The sequence below is a fragment of the Falco peregrinus genome, chromosome 3 (assembly GCF_023634155.1).
Source record: "Falco peregrinus isolate bFalPer1 chromosome 3, bFalPer1.pri, whole genome shotgun sequence".
NCBI lineage: Eukaryota > Metazoa > Chordata > Aves > Falconiformes > Falconidae > Falco > Falco peregrinus.
The window spans coordinates 28,518,282-28,539,077 of NC_073723.1; the positions used below are offsets into that span (position 1 = coordinate 28,518,282).

The 20,796-nt window shown below is 36.5% G+C and overlaps 1 protein-coding gene across 13 annotated transcripts in view; it reads left to right on the forward strand.

Moving 5' to 3' along the window:
- UBR5 (ubiquitin protein ligase E3 component n-recognin 5) overlaps window positions 1–20,796 on the forward strand; it is an 89,359-nt gene that overhangs the window by 35,705 nt on the left and 32,858 nt on the right. For 7 of the 13 annotated variants that reach the window (XM_055800963.1, XM_055800966.1, XM_055800965.1 and 4 more), the window contains 14 exons: window positions 145–356; window positions 4,903–5,019; window positions 5,099–5,209; window positions 6,009–6,163; window positions 8,083–8,200; window positions 9,059–9,243; window positions 10,036–10,145; window positions 11,702–11,814; window positions 16,930–17,073; window positions 17,168–17,279; window positions 17,485–17,639; window positions 18,538–18,735; window positions 19,867–20,077; window positions 20,708–20,752. In XM_055800963.1, the coding sequence (XP_055656938.1) occupies window positions 145–356; window positions 4,903–5,019; window positions 5,099–5,209; window positions 6,009–6,163; window positions 8,083–8,200; window positions 9,059–9,243; window positions 10,036–10,145; window positions 11,702–11,814; window positions 16,930–17,073; window positions 17,168–17,279; window positions 17,485–17,639; window positions 18,538–18,735; window positions 19,867–20,077; window positions 20,708–20,752 (1,986 nt within the window). The remainder of the gene's footprint in view (window positions 1–144; window positions 357–4,902; window positions 5,020–5,098; window positions 5,210–6,008; window positions 6,164–8,082; window positions 8,201–9,058; window positions 9,244–10,035; window positions 10,146–11,701; window positions 11,815–16,929; window positions 17,074–17,167; window positions 17,280–17,484; window positions 17,640–18,537; window positions 18,736–19,866; window positions 20,078–20,707; window positions 20,753–20,796) is intronic. The other 6 variants (XM_055800967.1, XM_055800974.1, XM_055800968.1 and 3 more) reach the window with 3 other exon arrangements.

A 20,796-nucleotide genomic window follows, 5' to 3' on the forward strand; every position in this document is an offset into this window, starting at 1 on the left:
TAATATGTTGAATGTTGCATGTCAGGACTTTATTTTTTATCTGTGTGAGTAGATTTTTTTAACTGCTGTTAGTTGCATCCTGAAGGGTCTTTACTAGAGAGTGGCTTACTTTTATCCCACTGGTGTGACCCAATTGCATACCAGTTCTCCTTCTTCCCTTAGAGAGAGACTCTGAGCTGTTGCGTGAACGTGAGTCCGTTTTACGTTTGCGTGAACGAAGGTGGCTTGATGGAGCCTCATTTGATAATGAAAGAGGCTCTACAAGTAAGGAAGGGGAACCAAACCTGGACAAGAAGAATACACCTGTTCAAAGTCCTGTTTCTTTAGGAGAAGATTTGCAGTGGTGGCCAGATAAGGTATGGAAGTTTTTTTACTATTTTATTTGCATGCTGTGTAATAGGTGTGTTTATTTTCTCGAAATAAATACTTTGTGTTTGCTTTTTGAATATCACATTTCAGTGTATGTGAGATAATATAACAAAGCATATTCTTTATTATGCACTGAAGAAAATTACAAATAACTAGTTACACCCTTATAGCTGTGCTTCAGTTATTACTGTTTTAATTTTCTTCTCCATGTGTTTTGAAGGCACTGCTCTAGATCATACCATCATGGGGGTTTTTGTTTTTCTTCTTCTTTTACTTAGGTGCTCAAAGCATTTAATAGGCAATAGGGAAGTCATGAAACAATTTAAACTATCCTTCATCAAGGAGACCTTTTTCTGATTAACATTATTATTCCCAGAGATACTTTCAGTTTGAGTAGATTGGGCTTTTAAGCAGCAACAGTGAAAGTTGACATGTATTTGCCATTACATTTTGAGTTGACCAATAATTTAAATGAGTATTGGTTGCTCCTTCAGAATCCCTTTTGGCTTTGATTAGCTGGTTTTCTTTGTAACCCTAATTCCATTTTCAAGACAAGAAGGAATTCCCACATGAGATATAAGAATAGCAGGGACACCGGCTATATGTTGCTAACTGGGTATCTATAGTCGTTTTCTTTATTAATTACCTAGATGCTTTGGGAAATGACTTTAAAAAACCAAACCAAACCAAACCCTAACCAACTAAAAAAACTTCCCAGGAATGGAATTGGTAAATTTCATGGACTTGGGGGTGTCTTTCTAGTGTTTCCATTTCTGTCTGTCTGCAGTATCTGTGCGGTAGTTATTTTGATATGTCATGCTTTATTTCTGTATGTTTTTGTTTTTTCCTTTCAGGCTAAATATAGATAGGGAGCTTGAAGAGGGATGCAAATTTAGAGACTTATTTCTGCTTACAGCAGCTTGCCTTTAGCTGCTATCATCTTCATTCAGGCATTCAAACTGAGAAATGAAGATTTCTAAAAACAATGTTTGTCTAATAGTTGCTCTCCCAACTAGAACTTTTATGTCTAAAGTGTGATGTGAATTTTTTCAGCCAGTAACATTGAACTCCTGTGTCAGTGAAAATTAGTGGCTTATGTCCGCTTTCCTTTGTCATAATGGTAGAATGAGAGAGTCATTTAGCTTGGGTGAGATTTCAGGGGTTTTAGCATCAAAGAATAAATGTAGTTTAGATGTGTAATGCTGTCTTATCTTTTTTATTTCCACAGCTGTGTTTCTGTAACATTGTTATGGCCATTACATTTGTGGTTTTTGTTTTGTTTTGGTTTTTTTACTACTTCAGGAATGTTTTTCCTGTTAATCCCCTTCTTCTCTCAGGCCCTGAAACTTAATTACTAAATTAGGTGGGTTTTTTCTTTTCTGGATTTTTTTTTTTTGTTATTTACAAACTCATCAGACCCTACCCTAGAACAATTATTGCAGTCTTTTATTGGGCATCTTTTGGATGGCATTAACTTGTTGTGATACGTAATTCAATGCTTGTCCAGTTTAAATATATTGAACTTCTTCCAAGATACCTGCTTGCATATGCACTCATATAAACCCTTGCTTCTAGTTAAATGAAGGTGTCTTACTGGAAAGGCCTTTTATCTTTATCCAAAAGCAATTAAACTTTTCATCCTGTCCTTCAGCTGAACATTCATCAGAAAATTGTTCTGCATCTTTCTTGCTGTAGCCCCACTCTGAAGTTTTGTTGGTGGTATTTTCCAACAGAAATTCTTCAGGGTGAATCCTGAGGGAGATGATTTAGCTGAGAGGCCAGTTCGGATGTTGTTTCCATTTTGAAAATTGGAGAGGAGATCTTGAAATGTTAATGGAAAAGACAGTAAGCTAGGGAGGAGATTAAAGAACACGAGGAATCGCTACAGAATAACCAATCTTGTTTGCAAGTATTTTTCCTTCATTTTTCATGATTTTGACATTCAGCATTTGAGACAGAGCTATAGTAGTCCCCAATGAGGATAAACTTGCATTTATGGGAGGTAAAGTACCAATCTGAGAGGAAAGGATGGAACTTTGGGAAGCTGATAGTGTTTCCAAATGCATCGGTTTCACCTGTAATTTGAGACTAATGATGTTGAGGCATGTTGCATAGATACTGAGTTTTCTCCAAATAAGTCAAATCAACTGCTCAAGAATTCAAGTCAATGAACGAATTCTTCTGATAGTTCAAATCTTGTTGGACTGTAGTACTATCAATCTACTCTGCCATGTGTGTCAGAGCCACTCTGTAGTATGTCAAGTACGGCTCGTTTTTTTCCTGCTAGACTGTAGTTAGGCGCAAACTGAGTCTTTACTTTGTTCAAATAGGTGTGTTCTGTTTAGCTATTGAGATAATAAGATTTTGTCAGTAATCTGCATAGTCTTTGAGTGTGTAATTTCTCTGATCTGAAGTCGGAATTTATAGCTGAACACATTACATGCTGGTTGCAGAACCAGAGCTGTCATGTCATTTGTGCATCTTTGTGCCGTTAGCCTTTTGAATGGCCTCATGGAGGTGTGTCTAGTGTTGGTCCTGTATCATTTAGATCGCAATTGCTAGTATTTTGATGGAAGGAAGAGAAAAATTTTGAATGGCAGGTCTCTAGTGTCGAGCTTGTGGTATGAAACTGTTTACAAAAAGTTGTAAAACATATTAGCAAGATTAAAAATCATGATACTGTCTTGGAGCAAAAATTAATTGCTTTCCATACTTAACTTCAAGGCATTAGGCCAGATAACTTCTGGAGATTCATTTATGCTGATGAAGTAGGCATGCATCTCATTAGACCACAGTAGGTTCTGATGGCAGTTCTTTCTCAAAATATGCAATATTTACACAACGACAAGTATTAATCATGACACAGATTAGCATTCGTGCTACTTCTGCGCTGTGTTGGTAGATGCCCTCCAGAGCAAAATAATTCTGTTATGATTTAAGTAATCCTACATTCCATTATCAGTGTATAAAAGAGAATTACTTGTGATTGCTTCTGTCCCTTCCTGCTGCCTTCGTTCTCTTCTTTCCCAAAATACTGTTAAAACATTTTGAGCTATTGGTAAGAGATGTACTGAATCCTGTGTTACTCAAGGACACACTCACACCTTTTGAAGTGTGCACTTCTGGGCATGAAAATAGTAAAAAAATAGCGTGGATCCAGATATATGAAACTAAAATGTTGCCCCTTCTAAGCTTCTGGAGCTGAAAAAAAAAGCTCCTAATTTTAGGAACAGGTATATGTACTGGCTGGTGGGCTTTAATGGTCTGAGAGAGAATTCAGTTTCCCCTCCAATGGTTGAATTGGTCAAATGTGGCATATTCTATTCTGAGAGGAAGCTGGAGATACTGATCTGGGAGATGTCTGCTACAGAGACCAGTTGTCGTGTACCTACCTGTCTTTCAGATTTGTAGCTATAGAAGACAGCATTTGATTTTGTAGTATTTGTTTTTTAGTTCTTTAAAAGCTGTGTTCTCACTTAAGTGAACTTTTAGTTGTTACCAGTAACAAGTTTAGAAAGAGCATGGGTGTCCTATAGCTGCACTTGGTGAGGAGCAGTGGATGAATGGGCCTTACAAATGTTTTGCAGTAAACAGAAGCAAATGTTTTGTGAAGTCACTGAAAAAAAAGGTCTGTAGTTTGAGATGGATTACAATGCAAGGGGGAAGTGGTCAGATGGTATATGAGATTGGGAAAAGTGAGAGTGTAACTGTTCTGTAGTTGCTGCAACATTGATACACAACCAAATCTAAGAGGGGGGAAAACAGGCCTGTGAGGGCCAGGGTGAAGCAATTGAGAAAAGTTGTAGGATCAGAGTAGCAGAGAGATGCCGTATGAGTTTTGGTAAAATGTTAAAAAGGAGAAGGGGCAGGGGGAGGCGGGAAGAATAACCCATAATTAGAAGCTTTTCCAGCGTTATCAGGTCATACAGCTGCATTAATATGTCATGTAGCATGATGAGGTTTTGTTGGAGTTTTTTTTTTAAATTAATCTTGTAGTTGTTTGCCTTCAGAAGTGAAAGATAAGAATTGCTTCATTGCTGAGGCAGTGAATTTGATAATTGATTTCTTGGGTAGTTGGAAGATACCTTTATGAGTATATGTAGGAATGGAATAATGGAATTATGTTTGGTTTTTGTTCATTTCAAAACACAAGAATTTTGGAGGGAAACTTTGTCAGATGTCAAGAGACCTTCCTGGTTTTAATTCTATGAGTAGTGTTGTGTTCTTAAAATATTGTGGGAGCTGTTAATAAACTGTCCAAGTTAAATGCCGTGTATATATTATTGCTACACTTCAGGAAAATAATATTTATTTATTTCTTACCTCACTCTGTCAGAAGCAATAATGCACTCTTTGTGTGTGTGTGTGTGTGAGCATGCTGAGCTTGAGACAAGCTGGTTATATCTGTATTTTCAAGTTCAACGTTCATGGCAGTGCTGAAAAAAACTTGATTTTTTTTTTTTTGCATTTATGTATTGATACATATGTATTTATAATATTGCTTTCTTAGACTTCATATTTCTGTATTTGTAGGATGGAACAAAGTTTATTTCTATTGGAGCTCTGTATTCTGAGCTCGTGGCTGTTAGCAGTAAAGGAGAACTCTATCAATGGAAGTGGAGTGAATCAGAGCCTTACAGAAATGCACAGGTACTCTACATCTTTAAATGCTTGCCTTCGCTATGATTTATATGCTTTGAATATCTGAAATATTTTTTTGTTTCCAAAGAATCCTTCGCTACATCATCCACGAGCCATGTTCTTGGGATTAACCAATGAAAAGATAGTGCTCCTTTCTGCAAATAGTATTAGAGCAACTGTTGCCACTGAAAATAACAAGGTATGAGATGTGTGCTGGTTGCTGAGTTTGGCAAAGATGGATTTGCTCAGTTAATTGTAGTATATTACAGACAAGTTGATTCTTCAGCTTCATCAGTAGTAGAAAGTACTTAACTCATTTGTTCATTCTACTTTTCCTCTATACAGATGTAAAAAAAGAACAGAAACCCAACTGGTGTTTTGTAAAAAATTTATTTTATTTTATTTTATTTTTAACCTTTTTGCAATCTGGCTGATTTACAGCTGAAACAGTGAAAAGATCTATGTTTTACCTGATTATCTGAAATACTTGGCTTTTTGCTGTAACAGTAGAAACTGACACTGGTTTAAGCATAGAGAAGATCCTTAATGTTCTGTATATATTTACTAGAAGAACTAAAGGGCTGTGAAGCTTCCAGTGCTGTAAAGCAAGCTATCTAAATACACTTTTCTGTCCAGTTAAGAGTAAACTTGAAACTGATTTGGTAAAGTATGTGCACTTTTTGAAGTACTGTTAATGACACTTCTGTTGTTTTTTGTTTTTTTTTTTTTTAACTTCTTTTGTTTTGTTGGGGACTGAAAATAGATGGGGGAAAAAAAATCCTGAAAAGCTCTTCTCTGGGGAAAGAAAAGGTGGTAGGAGATAAAATCCCAAAGGGAATCATTGGTTTTTTGTTCTGTGGTTGTTTTTTTTGTTTGTTTTGGTGGTGGTGTTTTTTCTTTCAAAACCAGTAAATATTACATTAAAGGGTGCAACTAAGGTGCAACTTTTCTTTCCTTTTTTCCCCCCATACCTTCTCTGTTGATTTCTTCTTCCTTAGGTTGCTACATGGGTAGATGAAACTTTAAGCTCCGTAGCTTCTAAATTAGAACACACTGCACAGACATACTCAGAGCTTCAGGGAGAAAGAATTGTTTCTTTACATTGCTGTGCTCTGTATACGTGTGCTCAACTAGAGAACAACTTATATTGGTGGTAAGTAAATAGTGTGTTTATGTACATCAGTGCAGATCCACTATCTTCACATGCTTGGCTCCGAGAAACATTGCAAAACTACCGATCCACAGTTGTTCTGAGTTCTGTAACTCTGCACTTGAGCTTAGGTTCCCTTTTAAAAGTATATTTATTCTCTTTAATGCCTAAAGCTTTTGGATCCAATTATAACATCTTTAAGAGAGTAAGGTTATTCTTTTAGGAGGTCTGTATAAATGCTTTAGCATTCAGGTATATCAGTACTACACAGTATGAGAGAATAACTTTTTTTATGCCTTTCAGGCCTTTTTCAGATTATAAATACAGAACAAACTTGCCCATGTATGATGTCCATATTACTCTGTTAGGCTCTGTTAGAAAATTTGGTCTATTAGTTTGTGGTCCAGATCTTAAAGAAGAGAAATAACATCAGATGCTCCCTCTGGAGCTTGTTAAAATATAACACTTCTAAACATTGTAAAATATGAAATGTTAATTAAAATATTTTAGCTAACAATCTGATAATTAAGAAGCCTATGTTTAAAAAACACAGACCCCCTCACCAAACCCTCAAAAGTAACACTCCCAAAAGAGCTCTGAAATTAATTTCTGATTTGAGTGAATTCATTGAATATTACTAATGCTTTGTCAGTATGCATTATTTTTGTTAGTGTGTCAGTAGTCACTGCATTATACATCAGGCCCAAAACTCAAGTTAAATACTTGATGATGAGTTGGAAATCAGAGCATTGAAAATTGGTTCTGTGAAACAGCTTTCTCATTAAATTCTAATAACTCTGAAAAATATTTAAGTACAATTGTAACTAGGCTTGTAAACTTACACAGATATATTTTATTTTAGTCCCAAATCTCAAAATTACAGCGCTCAGATTCTTGGCCGTTTTGTTATGTCACAGGTGACATACCGTGACACATAGAGTGATTAGTCTTAGTATGGAAACTAATAAGCCATAACATTGGAGATACCTGGCTACTAGAACCTGCCATCTTTACTAATTTTAGAATTGGTGCAATATATAAAAAGGCTTATTAGCATTTATATGTGATCTTTGAAAGTAATGTATTTATTAACCAACATGTCCTTTCTGAGAGAGGTTAAATGTCAGCAGCACAGTTTGGTGTAGACAGACGTTCCTGTTACTATTGATAATCCTTAGGTACAGTGGTCTGTAGTACAGTACACTAGACAGGATTTCAGTTTCCAGTGTTGCACAGGACCAATGCTTTTCATGGTTTACTTAATATGAAGGAGACTTTCAAATAAAAGCATCTAACTGTATAGGCCACTGACTAAAACATGAAGTGTCAAAATAATAAGCATGCTTAACTGTGTACGTAGGTGTTATTTTCAGCTAAACTGAATGGATCCAATTACAAAAGAAATGTTCTTTTTTCACCTTTTTGCAGCTTAAGTCTGTTGTAAGAGTCCTAGACTCCTTCAACCATGTCCCCAGAGAGAAAGTGAAGCTTTTGGAATTTAAAAATAAAAAAAAAGTTTATCCTGTTCCTTAATGACTGAAAGTTCTGGAAATTATCACCACTCATGGGAAAAATATTCTCGAGTTCAGAGGGGATAATCTGCAACCTGAAAGCTGTGACTGGAGCAATACAGAGCCAGCAGCATGTTGGACAAGGAGGAATGCCATTTGGCATGACATATTTTAGATGCTCTCCCTCTTCCTCCTCCTCCTAATAAATTGACCATTTGAGATTTGGGAAGTGGGACTGAATATAGAAAAAAATGTCATTTCTACGGTGGTTTGAGATTTTGGAGAAGGTGGCACAGACTTGCATGTTTGATCATGACTACATTAAGCAGAAGGAATAAACTGTTCAAAGTTATAAAAAAAGCATTTCTTTCATAGCCTGTTTTTAAAACAAGATGCCTTTTTTTTCCACAGGGGTGTAGTTCCTTTCAGCCAAAGGAAAAAAATGCTAGAAAAGGCTAGAGCAAAAAATAAAAAGCCGAAGTCTAGTGCTGGTATCTCCTCTATGCCAAACATAACCGTTGGAACCCAGGCAAGTGCAACTGTCACAAGTGTCATTTTTACAGTGCTATGTGATGAGCTTACAGTCTGCACTTAAAAAAAAACCAAAATAAATTAGGTTCTGTTATTGTTATGCACAAAAGTTGTATCAATAATATGGAATTAAAATACCGTATTTTAATTTTATGACTGTAAATTGATGTGCCCTGTTAGCAGTGGTGATGTTTCACAAGTGTGGTTATTGCTGCAAACATGGAGGAACAAGCTGTACTCATACAAAGTATTTCTGTTTTAACTTACCTACCGATTCTGTATTTGAGAGAAAGTAAGTATAGAAATGCGATTCTGAATAGGGTACATAGCTTTGTAAATGATTTGGCATTTAAGTGCCTGCAATATTAAAGTCTGGGTTTGATTTATTTATGCAGTGGGATAGGCCTTTTGGTTTGAAGCCTCTTTACGGAAAAGGTTAATAGCTGATACAGAGGTGTAAGATTCTTTTTGTGAATTAGTATTAGAACTAGTATGAGACAAAACAGCTCCTTCCCAGGGAGCATGTTTCTTTTGGTTCCCAATCCATTCTGATCGGTTCAGGAATAAATCTTTGTACTGAATTTGTGCTTTGTACTTTTGTGGTTGAGCAGCTAAATACTATATATTAAACAGTTTCACTGCTAAAGCTGTTGCTTTCAGCTGTGAATTCCACAACAGCCCCTTTTTTTCCTAGCAAAGTGTGTATAGTACATCATGCTGACTTTCCTCTTCATCTAGTTCCATACGTTTTCTTGTTTTTTTGACTATTGCATGTGTCACCAAGAAAATGCATGCATATATGATTTCCATTGGTATAATCCATTGTTCTCATAGAAATAAATATTTCTGTCTGTAGGTGTGTTTAAGAAATAACCCCCTCTATCATGCTGGAGCAGTTGCTTTTTCAATCAGTGCTGGAATTCCTAAAGTGGGTGTGTTAATGGAATCTGTTTGGAACATGAATGACAGCTGTCGGTTTCAGCTTCGGTCACCCGAGAGCTTGAAAAACATGGAGAAAGCTAGCAAAACTACTGAGGCAAAGTAAGTGTTGAGAACATGCATGAAATACACACAAAACATTTATTTGCTGATCTCTTGAGTTGGTGATTGATTAAAAATTGAAAAGGAGGAAGGTCAGGTTTTTATCAGTTTGAAATTTTTGCCATCTTTATAAGATTCTAGCTTGCTTGTAAACTTTGCTAAATGTGCAGAAAAGCTCGCGGCTGGAAAGGCATCTCAGTGCCATGAAACCACTATGGAAATGTGAAATGCAGAAGGAATATTAAATGAAGACCATCTTGTAGTGTTTCATAAAGCTTCCAAGATGTTATATTTGAATAACTGAAAATGGTTTTGTTATGGAACTGTTTTCAGGCCCTTCTTCATGGCACTGAGACAGCTGTTTCAGCCCCTCCAGAGTTTTTGGGAAAAAAAATAGCGTTGGGTTGACAATAGCCATTTAAATGTTTTAAAACGTATTTGCAGTTTCAAGAAAAACTTGAGACAGCTTAGCAGTTTTAGAGTTTCAGGTTACTGTATAAAGCTAATAATTCTTCCTTCCAAATTAAGTACATCTAAGGATGTTTGTTTACTGTAATATTGTATCTATGCTCAATTAATATTGTAAAGCTAATCCCTGATTAAGCAGCATAGCACCATTCCCAACATCAGTTATATAGCCTTGTCAGTTAGGATGGTTGTATGCAAGTATGGAGTTACTTCATTAAAGTATTATTAAAGGAACATGACTGGGACACACTGACACTTTGTCCATTGTCACAGAAAGATTTTGCCTTTTTCTTTATTCATTCTAAGTAATACCTTTTGTTCTAGACCTGAAAGCAAACAGGAACCAGTGAAAACTGAGATGGGTCCTCCACCATCCCCAGCTTCCACTTGTAGTGATGCATCTTCAATAGCAAGCAGTGCATCAATGCCATATAGTAAGTAATGTGTAGCTCATAGTAAGCTGAAATATTTGTGTAATTAAGTTTTTGTAGAAGGCAGTTCTTAGAAAGATTCTCTACTAACTTCAGAATCTGTTTCCGTCTTTCAGTCTGAACTTCAATATATGTAAAGGCTTTTGTAATAGTCTTCAGATAAGCAGTGAATTGTCAGTGTTACATTTAAAATGTATTAGTATAAGCAGTGACTACTTGCTGTAAGGTAAATCTGTGCAAGCATATCACAGTTCTCAGAATTAAAAGTATCTTTCAGGAGGTGAACAAGAGGGAGTCTGAAGATAAAGTTGTTTATGTTTAATTGCAGCGTGACAGCGAGTTTCATTACAGACCAGAAGTTGAAGTTGTTTTGGAAAATTCCTTTTAAGATTAAGCTGTTGTCGCACAGCTTCCTTGCAGTTGAACTTCAGAGCATAAAGCAGTAGTTCATGATCTATTATATTAAATGTCTAAAACTAGACGTTCTTAATATTAACATACAAAAGCAGTGAGAGAAGCTTTGTAGTACAAGTTGTACTTACAAACCTAAAAGGCTGCATGAAAATTCATGTAACTGACCTCTTAAGCATTTTTTTCTGTGTTTAAACCCCATGCATTCATAAAGGGTTAATTACAATGCCATCATTTGAAGAAATCTCTTCTCCACTCCTGTTTCTTCTAATTGTTCACATACTGCAGTTTTAAGAAGTGTCTAGAGAATTAGATGGCCTCATTCAGTGAGCGAGAATCCTGTATGCTCCAGTCTGCACTACTGTCTACTTTCACTAGTAGAATCTTTTGCTACTTATTTCTTCTCTTTTGCAGTTTTTTCAACTGTAATTTCTTACTGACTGTAATTTTTCTTGAGATTTTTAACTGCTTGAAGTTAACTTCACAGTTAGCTTAGCAGTTCTCTGCTTCTTTCTTTAAATATGTTGGTATTATTATTTATACTATATACTCAGTTCAGGACATTAAAGGTTCTTGTCAGTGTTAATTTAGCCATATTATGTATTTAGATTTGATCCTGAATGTACTATAGTAACGATTCAGATAACGTCTTTGCAGCGAATCTAACTGTATTGCAATTACTATTAGCCCATATAGCTATTTTCTGTCTCATTTGCTACTCTTCTAGATGTTTACCAAAAAATCCGTATGTAGTGGGCAAGCAGACTTTTCATAAGGGTGATAAAAAGTACTTGTAGCAGGGCTGAATGAGGGGTCATACAATGTCAGCCTTTGTACTTACAGCATGGCTATCTGAGCCCTGCCAAAACAATTTCTTGTATTGTAATTATTTTGCTCAAATGTCCCTAAAAATTGCTTTGTTGATCAGATAGGCTTTATGAGTGCTAATTTCATAGAAAAAACATGAAGGTGGTATGGTATGCTGTTGGGTAGCTCTGACTTTTTTAAAGTCAGATTCTTGTTAACGTCTTGTTGATTGTTGATAATCTTTCTGGTGGGAAAGGTTTGGTGTTTACTGAACATTGCATTTTGATGCTTTGATTAAATATTTCAGGCCCTTTTTTTTGATGATAACTTTTTTGTCACAGAGCGACGACGATCTACTCCTGCCCCAAAAGAGGAGGAGAAAGTGAATGAAGAGCAGTGGTCTCTGAGGGAAGTTGTGTTCGTGGAAGATGTTAAGAATGTTCCTGTTGGCAAGGTTTGTCTGAAGTACACTGTCCCACCAACTTTGGGGAGGGAAGAAAAAAAGTTTTTCTTTTAGATAAGCTGACTATTAAGAGTCATGGTTTTGGGGATGCTTGAGAATGTTTCTGACTAGTATGACTTCTGTTGCGTTTTTATTTGTCCTTAACACAGTGGTAGTAACAGACTGAATGTGTTGCGAATACAACGTGATGAATCTTAAAAAATAACATTCTGGTACTTAAGGTTGAACCACAGTATTAAGAAAAGCAGATGTGGTTTTATCTGGGAGATTATTTTTGGTGAGTTGAGCAATAGCTCCCACATGTCCAATGGGATTGGGAAGAGTTACATGTGTTGACTGACTTCTACATACACATCAGCTGAATGTTCGGGTGAATCTAATGTTGTGGCAACCAGAGAACAGAAATGTTTTGATTAGAAATGACATGCTTCATTAATACAACTCCAAAGTTGTTTGATTTATTACTGCAAAAAATCTGTTTGGTCCTTGTAAGTTGTTCATTTTCTCTCTAGTAAATGTTTGCTCTGACTAAGAGTGCTGTAGAAGAAAATGGTGCATTTCTTCTTTCACATTGTTGTGTGATGTTAGGAGGGATTAGGTCATCTAGACAGTTCTCTGTCTCTATGCTTTTCAAAAATAAGAGCAACAGGTAAAGGTTTTCCACAAAATGAAAAGGTTGAATTGCTTTCTACTTGATTCATAGAAAAAAAACCCAAACCAGTTACCAGAAGAGGAACAGTCCAACAGAAGGCAGTTGGAATTAGTCAGAGTTGTTTTCCTTCTAACCTAATGGTTACGACCTAGTGGGTTTACTTGTGCAGGAGTGGAAGATTTGCCTTGAATGGTATCTTGGAAAGAAGGAGACCCACAATGAGTTTTGATTATCAAGTTCAGGTCATTTTTGCAAAAGGGAGTATGGAGCAACTTAATTCATGGAAACACTTCAGTTTCTATAAATGAGGTTTCAAGATCTAGTTGAAGTTGCTGAAACCATTGTTTGCATGTCATATGAGCTTTGGGAAAGCCCCTATTGTCCTTCTCTGTCCTTCCTGTTTTAGATCCAAAGATGTTCAGGACAGAGACTGTTTTACTGTGTATATATACAGTTGTAAAGGTGTCTGTCTTTTCACACTGCATCAAGAAGAACTGCTATAATAAATAGAGAAAAGCCTTAATTTTTGTATTTGGTATTTTCACTGAGGTGCTAAAACCAGTCAGTGGGCTGTCTTCTGAATAGAGTTATTGGTGCTGAGTCTATTCTGTATCAGTCATTTATGGCAAAGATGCTTTTTTCTCTTCTTCGTAAAGCATGCTGTCCTTTTGCAGTGATGTGTATGGTTGTTCACTTTTTTCCTCTTACAGTTTTGTAACACTTTATCTTTAGAGTTGATCTGTGAAGACAAAAATCTTGCCTTACGTAATGATTTATTTCTGTAGTAAGAGGAACAAAAACCTGGTTTCTGTCCTTTTACCTGTAAGAGCATCTGAAATTTTGAACATTTACATTCTTTAGAATGAGATTAATAAAGTGATAGCCATGAGTTTCTATCAAAATGTTTGCCACCTTTTAAATAGATAATTCTTTGTTTTACACACAAAAAAATAATTGTTCACTTAGGCTTCAGGGGGTGGAATTTAGAAATGGCATAGGGGCCCAGATTTACTGATGCTCAGCCTGTGTTCCTGAAATAATTTTGTTTTTCAAAAGATGTGTTCCTGTACTTTTGGATGTACACAACAACTTTGACGTCTCCAAAAATTGCTTGGTTAAAATCCTTCAAAGACCACTGTTACGTTCTGTCCTTGGAACGGTGGGCAGGTAGATGGTGTCAAGTTCTAACATGCCTGTTTCTCCCCAGGCTCTTACTGATCTTGATAGACTAGCAGTCCACCCCTGAGTGCTGAGATCTAAGATGACTGTAATTATTCTGATAGCAGTAGATCATACAACCAGCCTTTTACCATGCTACTTTGTAAATGTGGATTGCATATGGTGCCGCAGCAACAAATGACCAGGGGGTGTGGCAAGAGTGGGAAAGTTCTTACTTTGGGTGGGCAGTCTTGGAAGAAATTAAGAAAGCGTAAATCTACTTGCACCCTTGGACTTTGTAGTCTTTCTCCTTGGAATATGTTATCTTCCAACCTTATTTCAATTTAAGTCCATCATTAGATGAAGGAGAGGTAATGACTGTAAGATTATCTACCTGATGGAATGAGTAAGCCTGGCACTTGTCTCTTCTGTTGTCTGCATTGGTGAGAAATCTCACAGTCTTCTTTCAGTGTAGTTTAGAAGAGATACAGGCTGAAATAACCCTTTGTTACTGCTCACTCACATCAGACGGTTAGAAGCTGGTTTTGCCCACCCCGTGCAACTTGGGATACTCTGCTTACCCACATTAGCTTCGGGATCTCCTCTTCTGGAGTGGCTTAGATGGTATCTGGAACCACTGTTAGAACAAAAGGGTAGGGAACCTGGGTTGAAGGTGCTTTTTTCTCTGGCAGCCATGGTTTGTTTTGGTCTGAGGCTTTCCGTTAGCAATGTCCAAGGCCTCCCCAAACTGTTCATCAAGGTTATCCTCAATTGGGGTGAGACTTCTGTGTGTTGCCACTTTTTCAGTTTGTGTGCCCAGAAAGCTTATCAAGTACTAGTGGTTTTGTGAAACATAAATTTGGATTGAGTAGTTTGTTCCTTAACTTGTACTTTGCATTGTATTATTTCATTCAGTCACTTAAGCTTGATGTTGATGTTTATTTATCTTGTTGAGTGCCAGGCCATTATACCACATCTGTGCTTTGGAGCTTTCCGTGTACAATTGCAATCAAATGTTTCAGTCAAGCTCCTAGTTGCTTGTTACATCAATGGATAGTTTTATTTTTTTTCTGTGTAACTACTATAGCCAATAACTATAGTAGTAACTCTTTAACTGAAGACCTGCATTTTAGTTACCCTTTGAAGAGCTGAATTTCTTCTCAACCACATCTTAATAAAAATATTTTCCAGTTTTTAAGATACATGATTTTCTTCTCCAACCACAGAATGGGAAATAAAATAGTATTTGGCGTGCGGACTCTGAAAGAGTCACCAGAGTTCCAGCACCTTAAAAACTATCAGCATTTCTTTGAACACAAAAAAAAAAGTGATATAAGTAAAAAGTGATGTAGGTGATAACACTAAGAGCAGACAGAAAGCATGTGGAAGAAAACTTTCAGTTATGGAGACAGGATATGTTAAATATTTGGGGATTTCACCTTTTCTTAAGGTGTGTTTCTTTCCCCTGTTGGCTAGATTATAAATCTGAAAGTTCATAAACAAAATTTTATACACCCTCCTAGACGCTGACCATTTAGAATCTTCTGTTTTCACAAGCAGCCCAAATTTGCAGTTTTTGTAGCAACATTCAGTCATTAAAAAAATAAAACTCTACATGTAGTCAGACTAAAAGCTGTGGTTGAAACATCAGCATGTGATTTCAGGCGTACAAGTTAGTCTGATTACCTGAAAAACATCTAAATGTACCTTGATTAATTTTTTTTTGACCAAATCACAATTTTTTCTAGTGTTGTCTTGCAAGTCTCAATAGAAATCTGTATTTGTATAGTCTAAATCGAAGTTAATATTCATGAATATTTTGACTAGATCTGAATTTTGAAATTTTTGGGTGGTAGTATTACAGCCATCAGTGATGCTCTACTATTAGAACTAGGAATTCTGCTGTTAAAGTGAAGTGTGAGCATATGGGGAGCAAGTGCTCTGACTATCCACAGTAATCTTTGTTACAAAAAAAAAAAAAAAAGCTAAGACTTTCATATTTGTTGTTTTCTCTAGCATTGTTGATAGGCTGCATCTAGCCCTAGAGCAACTGGGAAACATAGAAATGGCTGGATTTTTATTACCTACAATATCTTGAAAATTTGAGAGATTTTTTTTATTAAGTTGATTACATCTAGATCTTTAATACTGCTTTGTAAGTGCTTTCTGTGTAGAAACTATTGAGAAGTTAGGGCCTAATCAAGATTGGTGGTTGCTTGTGTCTGGTTTTGATCAAGACTGAGAGCATACAGCGATCTAGATCTTATTTTTACTCAAAATTAAAACATTGTCCATCCTTTCCTCTGCTCCCTTCCCTCTTAGCTTTGTTTTCTTTTTGGAAAGTCAAAGGGCCTTGCTGTTCGGTGGTGGCATAGGATGTTTCTGTATCAAGGAAACCTGTTTTGATGGTTCTAATAGCAGCATCTGGAGAGAGGCTTACAGTCTCGGAAATGCCTCTGTCAGTGTGGGGTTCAGTAACTTCCATTTCCTTGAGGGGCAGAGAGGGACACAGATCCATGAAGTCATGGCATATGTCTGGATAGCCTTGTTTGTATCCTTCGGTCCTAAGGGACTGAGCAGAGAACTTTATCGAGTGTGAGGAACAGGTAGTAGACCTGTTAAACCAACGCTTCATTTTTGCATTGTGCGCAGTCATCTTGAGGAGTGACCACTTAAGACTTTGCAACAGAGGCTTTAAAAACTTAGATGGGGCCGAAGAAAAAAAAGTACAAGAGCTGACGGGCACTTAAAGAAGTAAGAGGCTCAGTGTAGTTGGGTTTTTGTGGGGTTTTTTTTGGTTTTGTTTTGGTTTATTTTGGTTTGTTGGGGTTTTTTTGTGTTGAGTTGTTAGCTAATGTTTAGAACTCATTGCCACAGGAATAGTGTTTATTTCCAAAAGTGATTGGACAAATGAGTAAGACAAGAGTCTATCTAGGCTATTAAATGTGAGGTTGTCCTGCTGTTTGTAGTGGGTGGAAGCTGGAAGGGTACCAGGGAAATATCAGTAGGAGCTACTCTAGTCGGCGTTGGTTTGTCTTGGACATAGGATGCTGAAATGGAGGGACCTTTGATGTAATTCAGGATGCCTATGGCACCGTTAAGAAATCTAGGTTTTTAAGATTTCAGTAATTTTAGCAAAAGAGCAAGGCTGATGACCAAGGGCTGTAGAATTTAATTGCCAATTATTTTGAACTTTTTTCTTTTCCTGATAAAGATCTGGTTTATTTTGAAGCAAATCAACCTAAACAGTTTCTGTTCAAAGCTTTTGGTAAGATTGTAATGTGTTTTGCTTGTAGGTGCTAAAAGTGGACGGTGCTTATGTTGCTGTGAAATTTCCAGGCACCTCCAGTAATGCAAACTGTCAGAGCGCTTCTAATTCAGATCCTGATCCTTCTTCTCTTCTCCAAGACTGTAGGCTGCTCAGAATAGATGAATTGCAGGTATGTCTTTGTGAAACATCGAGAGAACTATCAGTGTTTTGAAATGTCAGCACTGTATGCTTAATTGCATCTTAAACTTTTACATACGTTTCAGGTTGTAAAAACTGGTGGCACTCCAAAAGTTCCTGACTGTTTTCAAAGGACACCTAAAAAGCTGTGTATTCCTGAAAAAACAGAGATCCTAGCAGTAAATGTAGATTCAAAAGGTAAGTAGGGCGTACACTGCAAGATGCTCTGTTGGATCCTTTATTACCTCACTCTCTTCCTAGTGGAAAGCAACTACTGTCAAACTAATATGTACAGTTCTTTCAGCTGATATTAGTAATTCCTTAAAAGTGCTATAGTCAGAGGTTCTTTTTACTGGATGCCATCAGTAAAAGACATTAACCTTTTTCTTCTGTATCTTTGAAGGGGTGCATGCTGTTCTGAAAACTGGCAACTGGGTTCGGTACTGCATATTTGACCTTGCCACAGGAAAGGCTGAACAAGAGAATAATTTCCCTACTAGCAGCATTGCATTCCTGGGTCAGAATGAGAGAAGTGTTGCTATTTTTACAGCTGGACAGGTTCGTGGTTTTGTATCTCAATCATCTAACTTCACTGCACTTCCAGCATCTTTGAATGGGATTGTACAGCCTTTTGTAAGGCTTTTCCAAAGACTGGCAAAGAAATAGTTCTTCCAGTAGGTTGTGAAAGACTTGTTGCTACCATTAGTATTTTGAAGGTGCAAGAGGAATAGCAATCTTAACTTGCTTAAGCACTTTTTATAATCTTACTCAAATTCTACCTTGAACGAAAAGTAAAAAAGGATGAAAAAAAACTTGGCAGAGTAGTTCCTGTTAGTGTAAACTTGTTATCCAGCTATATTTTGGAATTAGATCAGATGAAAATCCGCTCGTGAGAATGGATATGTTAACAAAAAAAATAAATCTGTATTGGATACTGAAAATGATACATTAAGGTTTTACGCAACTCTTTCTACTATCCAACGTTAAGTATCTTATTTTATCTTATGTGATTATACAGCTTGATTACATTGTGCAGGCATCCATGAGGAGGGCTGAGAAAAACTACCTAAGCCATTTTAGTAACTGTTTTACTTCACTTAGGATAGTTGAAGGTCTTTTGGCAAAAGACCTGAATTTGAATGTTTTGTTTCCATATATCCAAGCATACTTGGAGCATTTAAGTAAGCTTAAAGTACAGGTTCTCTGTTTCCTTGATAATCTTTTGTGATGCGTGTATACCATAAAGAAGATGCTTTTATTAGTATTTACTATGTTAAGTACATTTCAGGCATCTGAGAAAGGGAATCTGTTGTGCTGTGCCACTTGTAATGATAGGGGACAATGGCATAAATGGGAATTTTAGGTAAAGTGTTGTTGGCAGTCAAGCAGAACTAGACCTTTTGGGAAGGATAAATTGTGGAGGCTTAATGATAAAACTTTTTCCCCCCAATTGTAGGAATCTCCTATTATTCTTAGAGATGGAAATGGTACAATCTATCCAATGGCAAAAGATTGTATGGGTGGGATACGAGACCCTGACTGGCTTGATCTTCCACCTATTAGTAGTCTTGGAATGGGTGTTCATTCCTTAACAAATCTTCCTGCTAACTCGACCATCAAAAAGAAAGCTGCTATTATTATTATGGCTGTTGAGGTAAGATATTTTCTTTACTACAGAGTTACGTGCTTTTTTTCTCTTGCTTTCATAAAGTAATGCTTAAAGCAGCTTTGTGTTTAAATACCATTTTGTATTTTAACTATTTCAAAGAAACTAATTTCAACAGAAAATTCTTGTAGAAACATGAAAGCACAAACAAATTTACGTAGTAAAATTAAGATCCATTTTGGGGGTGCATGGCTTCTGTAATCAGGCTTTTAACTAATATTTTTTGGCATTACTGTTAAAACTTATTATTTGATGTCTACTACCAGTGTACTTTTTTTTTTTTTTTGGTTGCACAGTTTTTTTGAGGGATCCAGCAACTTGTTTTCTTGTGAATGCAATAGTTTATTGTCTTACATTTTTTTAAAAAAATATTTGGACCATAAGTTAGGAAATCAAGTCAAGCAAAGGCTTTGGGGTTTTGGGTTGTTTTTTTTTTTTTTTCTCCCACTTGAATTGCCTGTAGAGTTCTGTACTCATCTGTGGTGCTGTATGAATAGTTCTGGTGTGAATTTATGTATCATACTTGTATAGACCTATCAGCGGTTTGGTGCAGTTTAGTTAGATCTGCTGTGTGCTGTGCTGCCACCAGGAGGTATTGTGTACCTGTTAGACTGAGGTTGATTTCACAGTGGACTATTCCATCACTCTTGAAAACCTTGTTATATCAGAGATGAGCCTCCCAGACTTTCAACAGCTTCTGTTCTTTCACTTTGCAGTATGTATATAGTTTGTTTAAAACAAATATGTAAGAGCTAGTTAATGTAGACCCCTTAGTTTTTTTCAGTTGTACCACTTTTCCCGTGTTACATGCAGCCATGAAATAATCTCTTAAGAACCCAGCTATGAAGTCAGAGGCATACTTCTGTGAGCCTGATAGCTTCTGCTATTTAAGCCTTTCCTTTACCTTGTCTGTGCCTGAATGCATGCTGTTTTCTGTTTTTAACAGTGCTATAATTGAGGTAATGTATATTCTCAATAGTTCCTGCACTGACTTCCAGCCAACATCCTAGATTTAGACCTATTAATTTCAGAAATGGAAAACTATAAGTACTTGGGAAACTTGTATGTCTTGCCTTTTGTGTTTTAAACTGTTAAAATATTGTATTCTTTTGAGTACAGAAACAAACTTTAATGCAGCACATACTTCGATGTGACTATGAGGCTTGCAGACAATACCTGATGAATCTTGAACAAGCAGTTGTCTTGGATCAGAATCCACAAATGCTGCAGACGTTCCTTGGCCATAGATGCGATGGAAACCGCAATATTCTGCATGCTTGTGTGTCTGTGTGCTTTCCAACCAGCAACAAAGAAACAAAAGAGGAAGAGGGTGAGCTCAACAGTATAATGAAAATACTTTGAAAGTAAACTTTTTATGTATTTTGAAGAGCATTTGAAATAAAGGCTGCATTGTTCATATATGGGTATCTTAAAATTTAGCACCTAAAATGTGTCCTAGCCTTTCAAAGGTGCTAAGACAACGTTTTTGTTAATCTTATAAGGATTTATAAGAATGCAATAATTAGAATACTAACCTGTTTTTATTGATTATAAAAGACAAAGTTTTCCCATCCACATGCTAATTTTAGATGAAAACAAGTATTTTCCAGCTTTTTGTCACTAGTATCCCGATTATATCACTATAAACTTACAAAAGAAATGGTACTTAGTATTTTTCAAGTGTTACAGTATATGTGAATGCCTGCAGTAAGAAATGCTAGTTGCAGTTGACGTGTATTAAGAAATGTGAAAGAATGACCTTCTGTTAACGCCAGTTACTGACACCATTTAAAAATGTCTATTAAATACTGTTATGTAAAAAGTATGTTAACAGAACAAGGTTGCTAAGTCAAGCACTCAAAAATTAGGAAATGCCAGAATTAAGTTTACCCGTGTGCTATACATGGGTATGCGTTGTTAAATGGTCTTTAATTACACCGTCATACTATTTTTTCCACAGGACTACCTCATTCAGTGCACAAGATGGACGGTGCTCACCGAATGGGTAGCTATGCAATATTTCTTTTTATCCTCATCATCCAGTGTGTG